The sequence below is a fragment of the Camelus ferus genome, chromosome 18 (assembly GCF_009834535.1).
Source record: "Camelus ferus isolate YT-003-E chromosome 18, BCGSAC_Cfer_1.0, whole genome shotgun sequence".
Classification (NCBI taxonomy): Eukaryota; Metazoa; Chordata; class Mammalia; order Artiodactyla; family Camelidae; genus Camelus; species Camelus ferus.
Window position 1 is genome coordinate 21,673,787 of NC_045713.1, and position 21,849 is coordinate 21,695,635.

At 53.9% G+C, this 21,849-nt stretch overlaps 1 protein-coding gene across 7 annotated transcripts in view; it reads left to right on the forward strand.

Annotated features, from left to right (window-relative positions):
* Positions 1-20,287, forward strand: part of LMF1 (lipase maturation factor 1) — an 87,538-nt gene extending 67,251 nt beyond the window's left edge. For 3 of the 7 annotated variants that reach the window (XM_032460606.1, XM_032460609.1, XM_032460608.1), the window contains 5 exons: positions 13,833-14,016; positions 14,371-14,524; positions 14,661-14,844; positions 15,578-15,688; positions 15,949-20,287. In XM_032460606.1, coding sequence (XP_032316497.1) covers positions 13,833-14,016; positions 14,371-14,524; positions 14,661-14,844; positions 15,578-15,688; positions 15,949-16,158 — 843 coding nt within the window. In that variant the 3' untranslated portion in view covers positions 16,159-20,287. The other 4 variants (XR_004312721.1, XR_004312722.1, XM_032460607.1 and 1 more) reach the window with 4 other exon arrangements.
* The last annotated feature ends 1,562 nt before the right edge of the window (positions 20,288-21,849 follow it).

Genomic DNA, 21,849 nt, shown 5'->3' on the forward strand with positions numbered 1-21,849 from the left:
TGGGGCACTCTGCCTGCCCCCCCGCACAGTTCACCCAGAGGATACATTGTCCCAAGCTGGTGGCAAGAGGCTCCAGGCAGAGGCTTTAGCATCCTTGCATATGTCTACCACTGTAGGCACCTCATACTGGCCCTCCCTTCACTGTCACAGGATGCCCAGCCCGCTGGCTCTGCCCTCCTCTGCCAATGGAGAACTCGGGTCCAGTTCCTGAGGCTACTCTGAGGACCTGCTTGGCGCAGTCTCAGCAGGAATCCGGGTTTGCCCAGACTTCGTGGTCACCACGGTGACCAAGGGTCACTCTCAAGGCTGCGGGGAGTTAATTAGTTGCTGCTTCAGCTGCTTTTACAAGCCTTGCACCACGGGGACCCTCTCAGGGCTGTAAACTCAACCGGGCCTACAGGGACCCTCCAGGCACCCCCAGGCTGCTCTGACCAATTTCTGCCTACTGCTTTCTCTCCAAATAATCCGAAGCCTGGCTTTGGCAAGTGCCAAAAAAAAGCAAATTGTCAGATCACTTGAAAAAATAACTGAAGGAAGTTTGAGTTACTACTGCAAGTGGAAGGGTTCAGCTGCTTGAAAATAGGATTTGAGAAGAATTTATATTGACCTTTGACCCAGTCGCCTCGAAATGCCCTGCTTTGTTCCCACTGCATTTGGCACAAGTCTCATGGTGCTTCAGGACGAGGACCAGCTAACACGACACAGCCCGGCTGAGTCTGTATCCTGCCCAGGGCTCCAGTGTAGATAAGCGCCCAGCAGCTTAGGCCACATGGCTGGGTCTTGACCTGGTTCTGGATCTGCTGCCCAATGGACAGTGGTGGCACAGGAACACCCGGCAGGGAGGCCAGAGCTGGACCTCAGAAGGCCTTGTTGCCAACCTGCAGCCCCGGACATTATTCCCGAAGGCCAGCCACACACTCACCTTCCATCCCCCAGCGCCTTGGGAGACCCGGTCCAGGCGTGTCCCTGGCGCCACCCTCCCCCACCCACACCATGCCCAGAACAAGGCAGGACACAGCCTCGGGCTGCAGCTCTTCTCTGAGGCCCAGTCTTATGCTCCCACGGGCCAGGCCTCAGCTGCCCAGAGCCGAGAGGGCCAGTGGCCCCTTGCAGGCAGCGTGGGGGCGCGTGGGTCTCCTCAGGACACCTCACTGCGCGCCCGTCTCTGCATCCATGACCCCAAGGGTCCCTGGTTCTGTTTGTTCCCACCCACTCCTCAGGAGAGGGCTGCGGATGTGAGCACACGCACCCCCTCCCACTCTCAGTTTGCACAGCTGTTCCGGAAGGTTCTGCACGGCCTCTGGAGGCAGCCGTCGTCTACTTGGAGAGGCTCAGCACCGCTGCCTGGACCCTCACTCTAACGCCGAGAAGGAACCCTAGGGGGGCAGTGGTCGGAGCTCGGCTGGACCTCGTCCCAGTGTGGACAGGGCACTCGCCAGGCCGTGCCTTCCAGTCGGTCCAGAGACACAGCTCAAATCCCAAGCTCCCCTCCCTCGCCTCCCACCACGTCCTGATCTTTCTAGCTCTGTGACATCAGACAGAGTCCGGGGATCATCACTGTGGGTGCCATCGCTACAGCTGCCTCCACCAGACCCTGAGGGGCCTATCCGAAGTTGGGTCACAGGCTAACTGCCCCTGGGCTCCTGGCCGCAGAAAGTTGCCTGCGAGCATGCATGTCCTTTGTGAGGTTGTGGGAGCTCAGAGTCCAGCAGGGGAGAAGCCCATCCCTTCCCTCTGAGGCATCTGCAGCTGCCTCTCCTGGGCCTGGGGTGCCACCCTCACTGCACATCCTCCCACCGCCCTCCAGGGCCTCCCTCTGATGAAGACGCCAGCGTGATGGACAAAAAATCTCTCCTGATGCCTTTATGTGAGCAAAAGCACGTTTTACAGATTTCCTTTAGCTTTATCACCTCCTAGGCTGGTAGTGCCTGATTATAACAGGATTACTGGGACAGGATCGAGTATAGGGAAACGACGCTGAGCCGGCGACAACCAGTACTTCCAAACGGGTACGAGACAGTATGAGCAGTCCTGTCACTGAGGCTGCAGGAGACAGACGTGCGCATGTTGCTAGAGCAGAACTGAAGACGTTCCCGCAGCACGTGCTGTTACAGACGTGGCCTGAATACGGCAGAAGGACATGTATGTGTTTCGAGGCTACTTACTTAGAGGATGGGGCCATGTGTGTGGGTATGAGGCCAGGACAGTGCACATGCCCATGAGGTGAGGCTACAGGTTAGTCACGCGGTCTTCTTAGACAGGTAGGAGCCGAGTTTCAGAAAGTGTCTGTGTTGAGCAAGTGTGGTATTTAACGTGTGGTTGGGAGGATAGGGTCACATCACGGTGTCGTCCGTAGTGGTCACAGTATTTCGTACTTAGGGCTAGGTGCCCATCACACAACAGAAGGCTGACCAGGCTGCATTTCGCCCAGGCTGTGCTGCCCCCGCTGCAGCGCTGGCTGGAGCATCGGGGCTGCAGGGTGAAGGGGTGGGGAGGGGGCGGCTGCTTGGCCAAGAAGCCCCTTCAGGAAAGCATAGAGTCCCAGCCCTACCTGTGTTGAGCCACCTGGCCCCTCCCCTGGGGCTCTGCCTTGGCCCCCCAAGGGCCCTGGCCGGGTGTGCCACCCCCTGTTTACCATAGGTAGATGGGGTTGTGGCCTGGGCATCTGTCCCTCCAGGAAGGCTCGGGTTACAGCCAGCAAGACAGCAGGGTCCTAACCAAAGCCAGGGGAGCCTGTGTGGCGTCATCACCGTGGGAGCCTTGCTTCCACACCCCACAGTGTGGCCCTCATGGGTCCAGAGGTGCCAGAAGTCCCCCGATGGCATTTCTTGTTTTGAGTGGAAAATAACTGGTTTGGAACAGAAACAAGAGAAGGAAAGGCCCCCGTGGGCCCCTGGGGTCCCACGTGGGGTCTTCCTGCCACAAGCTCACGTGCCTGACTGCAACCACAGGTCCTCACAGGCTGTTAAATCTTCGCAGCCGTCACTCCAGCAGCTGCAGCCATGACACATGACTGCTCTTTACTTAAAGTCAGCTGTCTGTTTAACGCTCTCCACCCCCATGTTTACAGTTTCCAATGCCCTGACCTGTGTGCGTCCAGTTCTTTCTGCTGGAAGAACATTTCATTTGTTTTTAACACTGCTTAGCAGGGGCTGCTGATGGATGCCTTCCCTTCAGCCGCCTGTGGTTGCTGCCCGGCAGCGGCTCTGCTGGGGACTTACAGGACCCTGACCTCCGCTCCTCTGTCTGCGACTTTACCCCTCTGGCCACTTCTACGATTTTCCTTTTTCACTGGTTTTCAGCATTCTAATGGGATGTGCCTTGGGTGTGGCTTTCTTTGCATTTATCCTATTCATGGTTTCTTGGGCTCTTTAATCTGTGAGTTTACAGTTTTCATCAATGAGGAGAATTTTGTTCATGTTGTTTCTGCCACCCTTCCCTTCCTGGGGCTTAAACCGCACGTCTGTCAGACTGGTGCCGGCTCTCCCCCCGGCCCTGGGGGCACCCAGCTCTGCTCCGCACTGCCTCTCCCTGGGCTTCACTTTACAAAGTGCCTGTTGTTCTGGCCTCACATTTGCTGACTTTCCTCTATAGGGGCAGTAATTTTAGAAAGCCTGTCCACATCGTGTGTTACCTTTTAAACGCTCCAGTTACTGCCTGGTTCTTCTTTGTAGTTTTCTTATTTCTCTTACTAATGACCACATTTTCTTTTAAATCCCTTAGTTTTTGACAGATTTAACATCTTTATTTACTAGACATCCTGCTTTCTGAATTTTCCTGCCAGCCTGTTTGGTCTCTGTCTGTGCCTTGCAGGCTGTTTACTACCAGTTTCGTGTCTGTTAACTTTTGGTTGGGTGCTGGACTCTCTGACGGCAGCTAACTGACTTGCACAGACCCTCCTGGGCAGGTCTAAACGCGCTGTCCCTACAGGGCTTGCCTCGCAGGTCTGGGCCTCACAGGCTCTGCTGCATGCCTGGCTCTCCACATGGGTTTGTGAAACTCGAAGGTCTTCCAGACCTGTGTGGAGACCTGGCCTCCAGTCATGTTCTCCCTGGCCTCTCGGAGGCCCCGGGGCTGCGAGCTCAGTGGCTACAGGGACCCACAGCTCCTAGTTTTGTGTGCCGCCTTCTCTGTGCCCCTCAACTTCCCAGCTTCAGGCTCTGCCCCCTGCTCTCCCTCCTGGGGTCCCCCTCTGAGTCAGGCCCTGCAGTGCCCACAGCCAGGTCTCAGACACTTGCTTCATCTGTTTGACGTCCAGTTCTTTGTGTGAAGGGTCCAGCCCCACTGTCTCCCTTTTGGCCTAAAGCAGAAGTCACTGGTGAAGTTTCAGCCTAACGTCAGAGCAACCCGGGGCCACTGAGCAGTGCAGCAAGATGGCCATGGACCCGGGCCCTGAGTGCTAGTCCTGCTTCTCAAGGGTAAAGGAGGATGGCGGGGACAGGCCAGCCCCCTCGCTCAGTGCAGTCTTGGCGGAGCAGGAGGGAGTGTGCGCCTGGGAGGTCGAGATGTGGGAGCAAACGGCCCCGGGCGGTTGTCCCTGGCCTTGCTCTCGGTCCTTATGCTGGGTGGGGGCGGCCAGTGCTGGGGCCACACCAGCCCTCATGCTCAGCTCAGCTCTTGGTTGGAAGCCAGGCCAGTGGCTGCGTCCTTGTTGTCCTCATGCTCGCAGAGGTGAGTGGCGACCACCGTGGGGGTCTAGGAGCTCAGCAGGCAGGTGACCCCCCACCCCAGGCGAGGCTCAGCGCTCCCTGGGCCACCTTCCCTCACTTCCCTTTTCTCATTTTTACATTTTTCAGTCTAAATGCTTATATTGTTTCATGTCTGATTCATCCTTAAAAACGAGAATCAGCCAGAACATGTGTGGACCTGGGTCTTGCTCTGGTGACCGGTCCTGCATCCCTTGTCCCCCGAGGCCCAGGCCTCCTTCTGCCCCGAGAGTATTGATTCTGTTTTTTACATCATCCTGGTCCTGGGAAGTCGACTGTGAAGCCATTGACTCTGCTGATCTGTATCATTTCCTCAAAGCTTCTCCTGTTTCTGCACCTCATTCTGGAAGGATTTCTCAAGTCAGTCTTCCAAATCACGAATTCAGACTTCAGCCTCGTCCATTCTGCTTTTCACCTGGTAGGGTTTTCATGTTGTACATGTTACATATGAGGGTATAGATGAATAGATGCTGTTTGCTGATCAAGGTCCTTCAAATTAGCAGCGTCTTCCCTGGGTTTCTCTGGATGCCTCTGGGATCTTCAGAGCCTGCGAGTGGCTGGAAGGGGGTGAAGGCTGCACTCGCTACACCTGGAGCGGTTGGCAAGCGGGCCATCTGGGGTGACCTCGGGCAGGTGGGCTCCCCTGGGAAGCCCCGGCTGCCTTGCTCTGCACCATGATGGTGGCTGTGTCTCCAGTGGGTAGAGCGTTGGTGGAGCGAGTATGCAGCCCAGACCAATCCCAGGGAGCAGGTGGGTGCTGGCGGCTACAGAGGACATGGCTTCACAGGCCAAGAGGGCAGCTCCTGGGTGCCCATCAGCTGCCTGCAGGGCTTGAGTGCAGACCAGCCCTGAGGGGCCATGTGATGGGCGACCAGGTGGGCTGGTCTCTGCACGCCGCCCCAAGCAAGGGCTGTGGGACGCAGGTAAGGGCTGGGCGTCCTCCTCAACCACACTCCTGCCGTGTATTCACAGGAACCCCCAGGCCAGGGGTCGAGGTGTCTTCTCTGCTTTGGCCACCATCTCAGCCAAGAGACGAGCACTCGAGGGCGGTGTTCTGGGCACCCTCGTGGCCCGACAGCTACACCAGGATGGCAGGCCCTCTGAGGAGCAGCCAGCTCTCACTCTTGATCTCAGTGGCCACAGCTGCACAACTGGGCCACAGAGAGAGGGGACCCCTTGCAGCTGACCAGCCCACTCACCAAGCAAAAAGCAGTTGTCAGAGGTGTCAAGAGGGGCACAAGGAGGCAGCCAAGCTTCAGTGACTGTCCCCCTCAAGCCACTTGCTGACGCAGCTGAAGGAGCTAGTGGAGCATCAGAATCTTGGTCTGGGAGATGAGAATTGGAGGGTGGGGGCTCTGAGCTGCCCCCACTGGCGGCACCACACTCCCAGACTGTCGGGAGCCAGCGGCTCTCGGCAAACTTCAGGGCGAAGCCTGTCAGCCACGAGCAGCCCAGTCAGCTCCAGACCAGAGGCCAGGGCCCAACGGGCTGGTGGGGACTGGGAGAGACCGCCAGCCCAGCGGTTTGTTAACATCATAGACAGTGAAGAATGAGAAATTATTTTGAGGCTCAGAAGCAGGAAAAGTAGTTTTCCAACTTAATCCAGGGAGAGCCATGAATCCACAGCATCTCACATCACACATCATAAAACCCATCGTAATCCGTGAAACTGACACGACCCATCGAAAGCCCGGCTCCTCCCGCCAGACCCCCATTAGGTCGGTGTCTGTGATCTCACCTTCTCTCTGTCTCTGGGATCAAGACCCAGCTTTAATTGAAAACCAGAAATCAAGGGGCTGGGATGTCAGATGTGTCTTGCCTCATGCCTTGATGCCCCAATGTGGCTCTGGTCAGTCGTGAGCTCTCTGGGCCCCGCAGCTGTGCCAGCCGAGGGACCTGGGCAGGGAGACAGCTGCTCTGCTGCCAGGGCTGTTGGCTCCTTCCAGTCTTACTCTTTTTTTTTTTTATGCATTTATTTTACAATATCATATTTTTAAAATTGAAATATGGTTGATGTACAATAGTATATATGTATACAGGTATACAATATAGTAACTCACAATTTTTAAGGTTATACTGCATTTATAGTTATTGTAATATACTGGCCATATTCCCCATGGTGTACAGTACACCCTTGTAGCTTATTTTATACCTGATGGTTTGCACCTCTTACTCCTCCACCTCCATCTTGCCCCTCCCCCTCCCCTCTCCCCAGTGGTGACCACTAGTTCCTTCTCTACATCTGTGAGTCTGCTTCTTTTTTCTTATATTCACTAGTTCGTTATATATTTTTAGGTTCCACATGTAAGTGATACCTTACAGTATTTGTCTTTCTCTGTCTGACTTATTTCACTTAGCATAATGCCCTCTAAGTCCATCTGTGCCGTACACTAGAAACTAGTGTATTTCAAATCAACTGTACTTCAATGAAAAAGCAAACAACCAACCCTTTTAAAATATGGGCAGAAGAACTGAACAGACATTTTTCCAAAAGAGGAAATGCACATGCCCAACAGGAACATGAAAACTTGCACAACATCACTAATATCAGGGAAATACAAATCAATCACAATGAGACACCATCTCACACCTGTCAGAATGGCCATCCTCAAAAAGAACGCAAATAACAAATGTTGGCAAGGGTGTAGGGAAAAGGGAACCTTTGTACACTGTTGGTGGGATGTAAATTGGTGCAGCCACCATGGAAAACAGTATGGAGGTTTCTCAAAAACCCCAAAACAGAACCACCATATGGCCCATCAATTCCACTCATGGGCATATAGCCGGGAACAAAATCATTAATTCAAAAAGATACATACACCCCACTATTAACAGCAGTATTATTTATAATTGCCAGAATATGGAAGCAGCCCAAGTGCACATCAATAGATGAATGGATAAAGAAAACGTAGCATATATATGCAATGGAATACAACTCACCCATAAAAAAGGATATTTTTGCCATTTGTGGCCCTTCATTCACTTTTTTTTTTTTTTTTCACTTCAAAAGCCAGAATTTTATGGCTGGCATAAACATTTCCATTGCATCAAAAACAACAACATATCTAGAAATAAACTTAACCAAGGAGGTTACCCTATACTCTGAAAACTAAAACATTGATGAAGGAGATTGAAGATGATACAAAGAAATGGAAAGATATCTTACGCTCTTGGATTAGAAGAATCAACATTATCAAAATGACCATATTACCCAAAGCAGTCTACAGATCCAATGCAACCTCTGTCAAAATACAACATTTTTCACAGAACTAGAACAAACAATTCCAAAATTTATGTGGAACCATAAAAGACCCTAAATTGCCAAAGCAATCTTTTGTAGGCCTTTTTTTTTTTCTCTTCATTTTGTTCTCTTTTCTTGTAGTTTGATGACTAGAGAAGTTCCTTTAACATTTGTTGTAAAGCTGGTTTGGTGGTGCTGAAATCTTTTAGCTTTAGTTTATCTGTGAAGCTTTTGATTTCTCCATCAAGTCTGAACGTGAGCCTTGCTGGACAGAGTATTCTTGGTTGTAAGTTTTTCCCTTTCATCACTTCAGATAAATCATGCCACTCCCTTCTGGCCTGTAGAGTTTCTGCTGAAAATTCAGCTGATAACCTTATGGGAGTTCCCTTGTGTGTTATTTGTTGCTTTTCTCTTGCTAATTTTGAATATTTTCTCCTTATCCTTAGTTTTTGTCAGTTTGATTCCTATGTGCCTTGGTGTGCTCCTCTTTGGGTTGATCCTGTGTGGAACTCTCTGCGCTTCCTGGACGTGGGTGACTGTTTCCTTTCCCAAGTTAGGGAAGTTTTCAGTGATAATCTCTCCAAAAATTTTCTCAGGTCCTTTCTCTCTCTTCTCTTTCTGGGACCCCTATAATGTGAACATTAGTGCGCTTCATGTTGTCCCAGAGCTCTCTTAAACTATCCTCATTTCTTTTCATTCTTTTTTCTGTTCTGCAGTAGTGATTTCCACTAATCGGTCTTCTAGCTCACTGATCCAGTTCTTCTGCCTCATTTAGTCTCTTTATTCTTGCTTCCTTCTAGTGTGTTATTCATTTCAGTAATTTTACTCTTCAGCTCTGTTTGGGTATTCTTTGTATTTTCCAACTCTTTGTTAAAAACTTTGCTCTGTGCATCTGTACTCGTCTTGAGTTTTCTGAACATCTTCACCATCATCACTCTAACCTCTTTCTCAGATGAATTGCCTGTCTCCTCATCACTTATTTCTTCTGGGATTTTATCTTGTGCCTTAGCCTGGAAGATATTCCTCTGCCGCCTCATATTGTCTAGATTTCTATTTGTATTTTTAGGTAGGTTAGTTACGTTTCTTGACCTTAGAGAGGTGGCCCTCTGTGGGAGATGCCCTATGCGTCCCAGCAGTACACTCCTCTCTTGTCACCCAAGGGCCAGGTCCAGCCAGTCCCAGTGTAGAGTCTGGCCTGTGTGTGTGGATTCCTTCCACAGGCTTTGGGATTGTTGTTTTCTTATTTCTGGTATCTGCCCCCTGGTGGATGGGGCTGGACTAGAGGCTTATGCAGGTTTTCTGGCAGGAGGAGCTGGTGCCTGCCCACTGCCGGGTGGAGCTTGGTCCTGGACCTCTAGCGGGCTGTGTTCCCATCCTGTATGGTGTTTGGCCTGAGGCTTCCATATAGGCTGTTGGGTGGGGCTAGGTCTTGGTGCTAATGATCCAATCAAGATGTCAACCTCCAGGAAAGCTCATGTAGATGAACACTCCCGGAATGTCCACCACCAGCTTTTATGTCCCCTGAGTGAGCTGCAGCCACCCGCTACGTCCCCAGGAAACCCTCCAAAACCAGCAGGCAGGTCTGGCTCAGGTTCCTATGAATCACTGCCTCTGCCCTTAGACCTGCTGCACGTGAGATTCCGTGTACACTTCACAAGAGAATGAGGTCTCTGTTTCCCAGTCCCATGGGGCTTCTGGAGTTAAGCCCTGCTGGCCTTCAAAACCAGATGTCCTGGGGTCTCCTCCTCCCACTGCCGGAACCCTGGGCTGGGGAGCCTGACGTGGGGCTCAGAGCTCTCACTGCTGTGGGAGGGCCTCTGCGACTCAATTATTTTTCAGCTTGTGGGTCACTCCCCCTGAGGGGTATGGGGCCCGATTATATTGCGAGCACACCCCTCCTACCGTCCCACTGTGGTTCCCTCTATATTTCCAGTTTAAGATCTTTTTTGCTAGGTTCTAGTCTCTGATGGTTGTTTAGCAGTCAGTTGTGGTTTTGCTGTAGTCGTGAGGAGAGGCGAGCTCGTGGTCCTACTACTCCGCCATCTTGATCAGAAAAACCTGGGTCTTACTCTTTTCTAGGAATGTGTCTATTTGGTTGGACGGTTGAACTTCATGAAATTCTCTTCATTCCCCTTGTTGCTAAGGCTATTATACCATTTCCATTGTGGGTTTTATTTATTTGCTCAAGTCCGTCTGGGACACCTTTTTGCGGGACCAGTGGCGGGGTGCTGTTCTCCACTTCCCTTCGACTTTCCTGAGATGTGTGCTTGACGCAGCTTGTCTCCCCCTGAACACTTCCCCACGCCCGCCATGGACCTGTGTGCTCTCACCTCCCAGCACTGAGAGCCTGTGGTTCCCCTGGTGGCCCCAGGTCATCCCAGAGGCCCCACTCCCTTGAGAGTCTTTTACCTCCGCCTCCCCCTCCCAGAGGCGGTACCTGGACCAGAGCGGGGAGCCAGCTGGTGTGATCCCTGCCACGTGCCTTTCGTAAAACTAGTTTGAAGTGGATCAGAGAACTAAACCATAATACTAGACCTGTAAAACTTTTAGAAGACCTTTATATCCTTGGAGTAGGAAAACGTTGCTTAGATGGGACGCAAAATGCACAAATTGTAAAGGTTTTAAAAATTGATAACTTGGACTTCCTGAAAAAGTAAAACTTCACCTCTTCTAAAACTACACAACAAACAGGAAAAGGCCACCAGCTGGCAGCTCATGCATCTGGCAGACGACTGGATCCGGGCTCGTCAGGGCTCCAGCTGTTCTGTACATGGGAAGGGATGAGAGCACACTAAGTGGCCTCAACATCCCTGCCTCAACTCAGGTCCCAGACCCACCGCCCACATGGCCTTTCCACCACCACCTCCTCCCCAATCCAGTCAGCAGCTACGCCTCAGCAGCCACAGAAGCCAGACCCCTGAGAGCCACGCCCAGGGGTGGCCAGTGCACAAGGAGGACAGGAGACGCCCACGGCACGTCCCCGCCTCTCAGAGCCTCGAGCTCAGCCAGGGGAGCCCACACTGGTGGTTCCAGCACCACCAGGCAGAATTGTGGGGTGACAGAAGTCGGTTCAGAGTGCAAGTGGGAGGCGGGGATTGAAGCAAACAGGCCCAGGGATCTTTATGGGGTGTGATAGTCTGGGTTTTGTGCGATTTGTCAAAAAGCACTGAACCACACACTTAAAATGGGTGCATTTTATCTTTTGTACCAATAACTCAGAAGGAAGACGTCTTATATCCATGTTGCCACCAACTCCTCTAGGCCTCCTGTTCCAGCTTCATTTCCAGCACTTGTGGTATCACTTTATAGAACCTTCAGCAGTCTTGTCACACCCCCACCCCCATATTCATCCCCAGTGAGCTCATGCTGGGGGCATCAGCCTCACCGGGGGTGTCCCGGTATGTGCCCTTACACAGAGGCCATGGGGCCCAAGGTCTCCTGCCTCAAGCTCACCCTCCCACTGTGGTCACCGGGAGTCGCCTCACCTGGGTCTGTCGGCTCTTCTAGGGGCCCAGAGCCTCCAGAAGCTTTGTACACTGCTGGCGCTGGGGTCCCTGGGCTCCATGATTAGAGGCGTTGGCCTGGGGCGCCAGCAGGGCTGCGTTCAGCCACATCCACCTCTGCTTTAGGAGAGCCTGGCACCTGGCAGGGAGGCGGGGCATGAACCCGGCAGCCTCTCCTCCCCTCAAGTGAAGACCCCTCCCACTCTGCTTTCCCACCTACACCCTTGACAGTAGGGTCAAAATCAGGCTGAAGGTGCCATTTTCAAGTCATTAAAACAACTTAAAAAATATGCAGTGGCCAGAAGGAACCTTCCAGAAGTTCTGGCTGGGAGGCAGCTCCAGGACACAGTCCGACGACATGCTGGCATGGAAACCCCTGCAGCCACGCACGCTGTAACCTTAGTTCCTGCGGGTCATCTGGTTAGTGCCAAGTCCATAGGACTGTGCCCAGCAGGTCCGGGCACATCTGTGCTTCCTGGACCATGTCGTCCAGGGTCACCCCAGACCCTCTGCAGAACCAGCAGGGCCAACAAGGTCTCTGAGGAGGGTCAGTGACTGGCCTCTCAGGCAGCCGCCCAGCAGATGGCCCTGGGCCTGTCCCATCCTTGTGGTAGCTGTGGCTATGAGAGTTCAGGACAACGAGCTCCATCTGAGCTGCATCCAAGGGAAAGCAGACTGATCTATTCAACTACTGATGTGCACTTACGATGCTTCCATACCTTGGCAATTATAAATGTTGCTGTTAATAGCAGGGTATATATCTTTTTTAGTTAATTCTTATTTTGTGCTTGGCTTTAAGCCTTTGATAACTATGCAAGTTTAAAAAGCTAAAGCTCTAAATATTCTTAGAAACAATGAACAGTACATATATGTAAATTATAAAATATATGTGCAGTAAAAAAAAAAAAAGATCAAGCCATGAAAGACACAGAAGAAACTTAAAAAGACATAGTACTAAATGAAAGAAGCCAGTCTGAAAAGGCTACAAACTGTACGAGTCCAACCAAATGACATTCTGGAAAAGGCACAGCTACAGAAACAATAAAAAGATCATGGTTTCCAGGGGTTTGGGGAGAGGTGGGGGGGGGAGGAATAAATAGATGGAGCACAAGGGATTTCGAGGGCAAGAAATTATTCTGAATGATACTATAGTGGTGGCTACATGTCATTATGCATTTGTCAAAGCCCATAGAATGTACAACACCAAGAGTGAACCCTAATGTAAACTATGGACTTTGGTTGATAATAACGTGTCCATGTTGGTTCATCGATGTACCAAATATGCCACACTGATGAGGGATGTGGAGGGTAGGGGAGTATCTATGTGTGGGTGGGGTGGGCTGTGTGGGAACTCTGTATTTTCTGCTCAGTTCTGTTGTGAACCTGAAACTGCCCTAAAAGAATAAAGTCTATTTAAAAAAAAAGACATGATAAATCTTAGCTAGAAGGCGAAAGAACAAATGTTATAGTTTCTGTGTTACATTACTGGCCAAAAGTTTTAGATATAATGTATTTTAATACTGTTATGTGATGAACTTCTCTGTAGTCTTTTTGGTCACATCTAAGACTCACCCCCACAAAAAAATGATGAACAAAATTATAATAATATTCCAATAATTTTTCCTAAATAAAAGAGGGGATTTTAAGCTTTAAGAAAAAAAGGGAAAGTGGGCTGCACAGGCCTCCAGGAACCCTCCACCCCCAGACCTGGCGGCCAGCCTCCAGCATGGTCACTCAGGCGTGGAAGACAGGGCAGCAGACAGTCACGTCCACCGATGACTTCCCCATCCTAGTCCGGGAGAGTAACGGGAGCCCTGTCCACCTCCCATGGGACCCGGGCACCGGCCTTGATGTCCAGGGGCTGTGGAGTGGGCCAGAGTGACACCAGCCAGGCCACGGGGCCCCAGACACCCTCACCTTCACCTGTCCTGAACCCCTCCCAGTGAGGGACACACACTGCAGGATCCGTAGGTCTGGCCCTTGTCCAGACACTTGGGAGGACAGCTGACCCAGCCGGCTGGAGTTCTGGGCTCGTGGGTGAGGCTGCCCTGGGCCTGTGTTGAGTAACAGTCACTGTAACAACTGCCACAAACAGACCTGTCATCTCACAGTTGTGTGGCTCAGACTCCGCCAGTGTTGGCAAGAGGGGTCCTCACCAGGCTCTGGGGAGAATCTGTCTCCAGGATCATCTGGGACAAGGACGTCTCTGGGACTGGCTGGAGTGAGGCTGGGCCAGTGGCCCATGGAGGGAAGCAGGCCTAGGCCACAGCCACCTGGGCACCTCGGGGATCAGCACAGGCTTCTGGGAGGGACCCTCTGCCTCCGCATGACTGGCGTGTGTGCAGTACAGGCACTGGAGGGTCCCTCTCTCCATCCCCCTAGGTGGTCCTCATCATCAGCGGGAACCTGAGCTTCCTGAACTGGCTGACCATCGTGCCCAGCCTCGCCTGCTTCGATGACGCCACTCTGGGCTTCCTGTTTCCCGCGGGGCCTGGCGGTCTCAAGGACCGAGTCCTGAAGATGCAGGAGGAGGAAACCCGGGAGCCCCAGGCCCCACTGACATGTGGTGGGTGGTCTTCGTGTCCAGTGCCTGTCAACTCTCCAGTCAATGGCACCCAGCCCTCCTCCCACCCAGAGGCCCGGGAGACAGGGCAGCAACTCCTCGCCGGGCAGCTCTCCTGTCTGCTTAGTGTGGACCGTGTGTCCTGGTCCCTGGGAAAGGAAGAAACCTCAGGTGCTGCTTCTCTCCCAGGACCCAGGACAGCCAGGAGAGCCCGAGAGGGGACTGTCATGACTCAGTTTCTACGTCAGCCTTGGAAAGTCTTTTGGGCTCAAGGAGAAGGGGGCTGAGGTGGGGGTGTCTTCCCAGAGGCCAGGCCTAGGGCAGGAGCTTACCCGGCTCTCTCCCTCCTCCCGGCAGGCCGCATGGCACGGCGCACTGCCAACCTGGCACTGGGTGTCCTGATCACGTGGCTCAGCATCCCTGTGGTCGTCAACTTGCTAAGCCCCCAGCAGGTCATGAACAGCTCCTTCAACCCTCTGCGGATCGTCAACACGTACGGGGCCTTCGGCAGGTACCTCGGGGCCACAGTGACCCTGGCAGGGGATATGCGGGGGAGGCCAGCCCGCACCTGCAGCCTTACCCTGATCTGCTCGGGACGACAGCCAGGGTGGGCAGGCGTGGCCCTGACTGGTCCCCCCACCCACCAGCATCACCAAGGAGCGCACAGAGGTCATCCTGCAGGGCACGGCCAGCTCCAATGCCAGCTCGCCTGATGCCGAGTGGGAGGACTATGAGTTCAAGTGCAAGCCAGGCAACCTGAGGCGGCGGCCGTGCCTTATCTCCCCATACCACTACCGCCTCGACTGGCTCATGTGGTTCGCCGCCTTCCAGGTAAGGACTTGGTGGGGACACAGGCAGTGGGGGGCCCCCGGGGACACAGGACGAGGAGCATGGGGAATCTTCATAGACTCCCAGGACAGGCCTCTTGCCAGGGTCTGTGGGTGCCAAGGTCCGGGCCTCACAGCGGCTTTCAGAGCACTTCCCCAGAGGTGGAGGGGCAGCCAGCATCACCGGAGTGTTTGCTCAGGTCAGAGCGAGGCTGGAGGCTCCTGGTCTTCCCGCTAAAACCTGCAGGACAGTTGCCATCCCATCTTGCCCAGGAGGACAGCCTCAGGAAAGCTCAGTCACTTGCCTGAGGTCCCTGGGCTGGCAGGTGGCGAAGCCGACAGGTGTGCTGGAACAGCCAGGCCTAGCCCTGCCCCATCTAGGTCTCAAGGACAGGACAGTGGCTGGGGGTGCCCAGGCACATGAGCAGGACCAGGCACACACATGAACGATCCACAGATGTCCGGCTGACCGGCAAGAGCAGGAAGCAGGTGGCCCCTGTGGAGTCGACCCCAGACCAAAGAAACTGGGCACAGGCCCCCAGGGCTGCCCCCATCCAGGAACCACACTTGAGTCAGATGCACCCGGGACAGCAGACTCATGGCCGGCGCCAGGGTGGGGCTGAAGGGAGAGAGGGAGCAGAAAGCACCGTCCAGAGGGCTCTCCAAGGGCCCAGGTGGTGGCTACCAATGTCCAGCTGTCTCTGCTCTGCGTGCCCCGTCCTCTTGCCACCCCCCAGACCTACGAGCACAACGAGTGGATCATCCACCTGGCCGGCAAGCTCCTGACTAACGACGCCCAGGCACTGTCCCTGCTGGCCTTCAACCCTTTTGCGGGCAGGGCCCCCCCCAGGTAAGACTCCCCCCCACAGCTCAGCTGCCTCTCAGGGCTTCTGCCCCAGATGCAGGGGTCTGCTCCAGGACTGGGCCTGCCCAACCCCTGGAAACATGCCTGGGCACCACTCCCCTGAGGCCTGAGAAGGATGAGAACTCACCCTGCCCGCCCCCCCATCATCTGGCCGGGGTCCCCTCTGGCTTCCCCTGGGCAGCCTTTCCCTCCGAGGGCTCCTGGCCAGCGTGGGGCCAGCTGACCTGTGCTGCCCTCACCTTGCAGGTGGGTCCGGGCAGAGCACTACAGGTACAAGTTCAGCCGCCCAGGGGGCCGGCATGCGGCCGAGGGCAAGTGGTGGATTCGGAAGAGGCTCGGCCCCTACTTCCCACCGCTCAGCCTCCAGGACCTGAAGGGCTACTTCAGGTCACGGGAGTGGCCATACCCAGAGCCCAGCTAGAGGCGGCCCAGGACTTGTGCCCCAAGAAATAAAATGGCAAGACCGTGGGCCGCTGCTGAGTGGGGTCTTCACAAGGATGTCCGGGGAAGCAGACTCGGTAAGAAGGCTGTCTGTGCTTCCTGTCTCGCCACAGTCAGTCCCCGTGGTTCCCAAGTCCCTTCACTCTGGGTTCATCAGCGAGAACCACAGAAAGCCCCCAGCCCTTCCCCATCCTAGGTGCCTGCCCTTGTCACCAGGCCCCCTAGACAGCAGTGTCCTGATGTTGCTCCCAGCCCTGGTCTGTCCCAGGACCACCTGCCCGCGTGGTCCCCCCTCCATGGCTGTGCCCACCAGCACCCACCTGGGATCCTGGGCATCTATGGGGCAGGTCCGTGGCTGAGCCCCATTGTGTACCTGGTGTAGCCAAGAGGAAACCCTGTCTGCCTCTCTTCTGCTCTCCTGGGGGCCCCACAACATCCAGGAGGGGCCTGTGTGACGGAAAAGCCAGTGTTCTCTGCCTCCCTCCTCAGAACCCATGACCAGAAGCATGGACAGAAGTTCTCTGTCCTCCTTGGGCAGCCGCCTCCATGGGCCCTGAGCAAGGCACGTCCTCCTCTCCTTTGTGACCACATCCCCCAGTCTCACACCTGGAGCCTCCTGCTTCCTGATGTGCATTAGAGGGGATGGGACAGCAGAGCCCTCACCTCCAGCTTGGACCATGGGGGCCCATGAGTCCCCAGGGCAGCGGTTCTGAGCCCATTTGCCACAGGTTGAACTGGATTAATGTTTTGCTGGGTGGCCCTCCTGGGCCTGCTGCAGGAAGAACTGGGGTGCAGCCTGAACCTCTACGGCCTGGCAGCAGCTGCAAGGAGACAGACTCTCACCCACCCCTGGCCGTCTGGGGCGCCTGCTGCACTGCAGAGGGTCCCGGCGAGAACGAGGTGGTTCAGGCCAGGAGGCCAGCCCGAGGTGGGCACAAGTGTAGGTCTGTGTGGAGCACCCACACCTGCCTGGGGGGCCGGTCGGCCCAGGTGCCAACAGAGAGGCCGTGTTCCTGCTCACAGGCAAACAGGCGCCCTGTGTCTGTCACAGGACAAACGGGGCCTCACATGAGGAGCCTGGAGCCAGCAAGTCTGCCCACGGCAGCCGAGTGGAGCTGCTGTGCCTGGGCAGCCCTTCCCAGGGGGCTGTCTTGGGGGCCCTGCCAATGGTGGGAGCACCACGGGTGCCCCTGTGGGGCCCAGGGTGGGCAGGAGGCCTGAGGAGATGCTGCGCCTTGGCTTGGGTGGCCCTCCAACCCCAGAACCACAGGTGGCTCCCTGCCAGGATCCATGGTGGGTCCCCTTTCTGCCATGTTCTGGGCTCACTGCCACCCAGGGCTTGGGAGGGGAGGCCCCCAGGACTCAGCACCCCCTGGTGTGGGCTCCTCTCTGAGCCTCTGTCCAACTGTCCCCTCCCAAGGCTCCTGGGACCCACTCCACCACAAGACACACAGGCAGTGCTTACCGCTTTGGGTTCAGCAGGGGCAAGGCTGGAGCCTGTGGCCTGAGTGACACAGGAGTCCCTGAGCCCATTCACGGGCTCCCTTGGCTCAGAGGCACCCCAGGAACCAGGCAGTCCCACCCCTCCTGGGAACAAGACAGCATCCTCTCACCCAGAGGGACATCCTAGGTGACTCTAGGCCTGGGTGGGCATGTGGCCCTCTGACAAACCAGGACCCCATCAGATGTGTTCCTCTTGCAGCCCCTCACCCCTACAGAGGCTTGGGTCCCCCAGGGCCCATCCATCTGTCAGAAACAGCACTGACCCCACCCTTGGGACCTGTCCTGAGACCACACCCTCCTGCTGAGGACAGCCAGGCAGCATCCCTCCACCCAAAGCCTCCGTGGCCCCCGTCTCACTGAGTGTGAGCCTGGGGTCCCTGCCCATCACCCAGCCTGCTCCCCAGCATCCTCCCCATCCCACACACTCACCAGCTGAGTCGGGCCCCAGAGCCTCTGCACTGGTAGCTCCTGGTGCTGACACCTGCACAACCCACGCCCCTCGGGGCCACCTCTCCTGCCTCTGTGGGACTCCATGCTGGTGGGGGCCTCAGGCCTGGTTCCTCAGGGCTGGACAGACTGTGGACCTGATGAAAGAAAGGCCCGGACATGGTCTTGTCTGCTCCACCAGGACACTTTCTCCATCCCATCTCACGCAAGTCTGCTGTTTCTTTGTCAACCCAAGAGAAACAGGGAGTGGGGCCCTCAGCGACACAAGGTGAGGCCTGGGCTCCCATTCCCAGAAGCTTTATCCAGGCGAGTCATCCACCTGGCACTGGGGGGTGCTGTGGGCAAGGGTCCCCCTTGCTTCTCAACAAGAAGCAGAGGCTCATGTTGAAAACCGCATTTCTGTCTGGCTTCAGGTGCTGCCTTCACCTTCTAAAACTCAGTCAGTCGAAGTTTCCTGCGGTGGGGGGGCAGCAGAGGTCTCCTCTGACCACAGGATGGACAGCCCACTGGCAGGGGGCACCAGACCCTGGGTAGGCTTTCCAGAGGGGTAAGCAGTGGGTGGCCGGGGCCTTCTGACCTGCCCAAGGGGCTGGGGATTTAAGATCTGGTCTGTTCTTCCCACCCACTCTTTCTCAAGCCAACACCCCCTGGAAGCCGCTGCTTGACATGCCGGCCCTCCTGAGACCTCGACCCTACCTAGGGGCTTCTCCCCTGCAGAGTGTTCTGCCCCTGCAGCTGTCACACATCTGGATGGGGAGGCTGCCTGGTGACGGCAGTGATGCCCAGACTTGGCTGGGGCCCTGTCTGCTGCAGAAGGTGCCCCATCTCTCCTGAGCTTGGCCTGCAGAGCCAGGGCTGGGAGGTCCCACCCACCTTGAGGGGGTGAGGGACTTGGGCACAGGTCCTGTCCCCAGGAGGAGGGTGTGTGTGAGCCTCCCTCCATCTTAGGGGCTCTGGGTGTCTTCTCCTTTGCCTTGAGGTTTTCACTCAGAGATGATTTTGATGCATCTTCAGCATCTGCTGAGGCCAAGGTCTGCCCTCCTCATAGCCCTGGTCAGATCAGAGCCTTCTTCCCTGAGAGGGCAGAATTTATGAGCCCTCGGCTCCCTGGGCCTCTGCGTCCACATGGGGATGGCCTGACACTTTGTGCTTTTAGGCCTCCCAGCTCTGGCGGGACGGGGTCAGGCCCCTTCCCCCACCCACCCGGCCTGGTGGCCTTTCAGGAGCAGGGAAGATCTCCAAATCAATTCATGTTGAGTCCAAGAATGTCACCAGTTATTGCAACTGTCCTGTGAAGACTCAGAAAACCTGAGCACAGCACTAAACACCAGGGCGGTTGTTGAGTGCTTGGTCCATGGTGCCCCCACAACTTCCAGACCCCTGCTGCGGCGGAGGGCCTCCACTCCCGATGTTCATCCAGGGCTTTTGTCTCAGCCCCTCACCAGTCTCCTTGAAGCTCCAGCCTTCGGGTTCTTCAGTCAACTGCCCTCTTCTGCTATTTCATGCACATACATGAGTTTATTTCCTTTCGCCTTTTTCAGGTTTGCATCCTGTCTTCTCAGGTTGCAGACTTGCTTTATTTCTTTCTGTTCCTCCTGATTTCTCAGACGCATCTAAGGACCCCACCCCCAAACCTGCAGGCTCTGTTTGGCTCTTGTGGGCCTTCTGGAGGTTGTGATCTCCTCTTAACACATCATGTGATAGAGGTGGGGATTTAAATGTCCAGATAAATGGATTTGGGAGGCAACCTTTTTCTTTAATTTTATTGCTGTGTTGGCCTCTCCCAGCACCCCTCACCCCATGCCTCTAGCACCCACAGGATCAATAAACACCCCTTTCAGAAGTGAATAGATTCTGGTGGAAAGGACACCTTCCCCAGTTCTGAGACAGCTGCTTGCATCCCTCTGCTGAGGGGTTCCCTTGACAACATGACAACCGTTCTCCTGACCCCGAATCCACCCCTTCCCTGTATCCCACAGCCCAAGGATACCACGACCTTCCTTCCTTTGTCCTCAGGGATTCAGTGCCAAAGCCACTAAGTAAGGTAGAACTCATATACCAATGAACTGACCTTTAAAGTTCCTAATCAACAAAATTGACAAAATCCTAGCTTGACTGATGAAGAAAAAAGAAAATATGTAAATATCAAGTCAAAAAAGTTATGTGGGGACATTACTACCAACATTACAGACAAAAAGGATTACAAGAGAACAGTATGAACAATTGTAGCCAACAAATTAGGTAGCCTAGACATATTAGATACATTTCTAAAGACGCATCAACTGTTAAAAGTAGCTCAGAAAGTCGAGTCTTGGATCACCCAGCTCACTTCCCACCTGCGTTCTTGCTCCCTGGGGCCGTGGGGGCAGCAGCGTGTCCATCTGCAGGTTGGCCTAGCCAGGCGGCTGCCTCGGAGCAGGCCAGGGACCCAGTTCGTGCTTGGCCCCCAGGACCCGGTGTGTTGGGGGCAGCACCCCACTCGAGCGGGAGAGCTCGCCGGTGAGGGTCGGGGGCAAGGGGCGGCCAGCTGGGCAGCATGAGTCAGAAGTGACCAGCATGGACCCGGCGGAGACGATTCACCACCAATATCGAGACCCCATCAACAGGGAGGGGTTGCTACCGTCAAAAATAAGGATTAGGAGGGGAGGGTATAGCTCAACTGGTAGGGTACATGCTTAGCACACACAAGGTCCTAGGTTCAATCCCCAGTACCTCCTCTGAAAATAAATAACTAAGTAAACCTAATTACCTCTCCCCCACAAAAAAAAAAAGGGGGGGAGGGTATAGCTCAGTGGTAGAGTGCTTGCCTAGCAAGCACAAGGTCCTAGGTACAATCCTCAGTGCCTCCATTTAAAAAATAAGTAAGTTAATAGCATTTAACTACCTCCCCTCCCCCGCCAAAAAAGCATACAGTGCTGTATGTCAATCACATCTCAATAAAACTGGAAGGACAAAAATTTAATAAAATTGTTTTTAAAAATAAGGATAAATTAATTTAGAAGATAATGTACAATATGTGTCCATGAGAAGTTAAGTTGATTTCTAAATAGGTTTTATAGGTTTTGTAGTTTGAATTTCATCTGATTTAAATGGTTTACTTTAAACGTACGTGTGTTGAGTAACTTAAATAAAATGTATTATTTGTTAAAAAAAAAAAGTGACTCAGGTCAGGCAGAAAGATCTATAATAAGAAGACTGAATCAGTAATCAGAGACCTCCCAAGAGAGAAAAATACTGGCTCAGATGGCTTTGTTAACACATTCTCCTAAGGATTCGAAGAAAAATTAACACCAAACCTACCCAAACTCCAAAAATTTAGAAGAGGAGAGAACACTTCCTGCCTCATCCTATGAGGCCAGTATTACCTTGGTAACAAAGCCAGACAAAGACACTACTCTTCTTTATGAATATAAATACAAAAATCTTCAACAAGATACTAGCAAAAGAAATCTAACAGCATATTAATAGGATTGTATATACACCATGATCAAGTGGGATTTATCCCAGGAATGTGGTTCATCAGTCAGTGTGATTCATCAATCAGTCAGAATCCACAGCTAATTTAATGGTGCAAGACAAAACTTTCTCCTTATGATCAGGATCAAGACAAGGATGCCCATTTTCACCACTGCCATTCTACACTACTGGAGGTCCAGCCAGAGCAATCAGTCAAGGAAAATACCTAAAGCCTTTGGAGTTGGAAAGGAAGAAGTAGAACTATATTCACAGATGACACAATCACAAATACAGAGA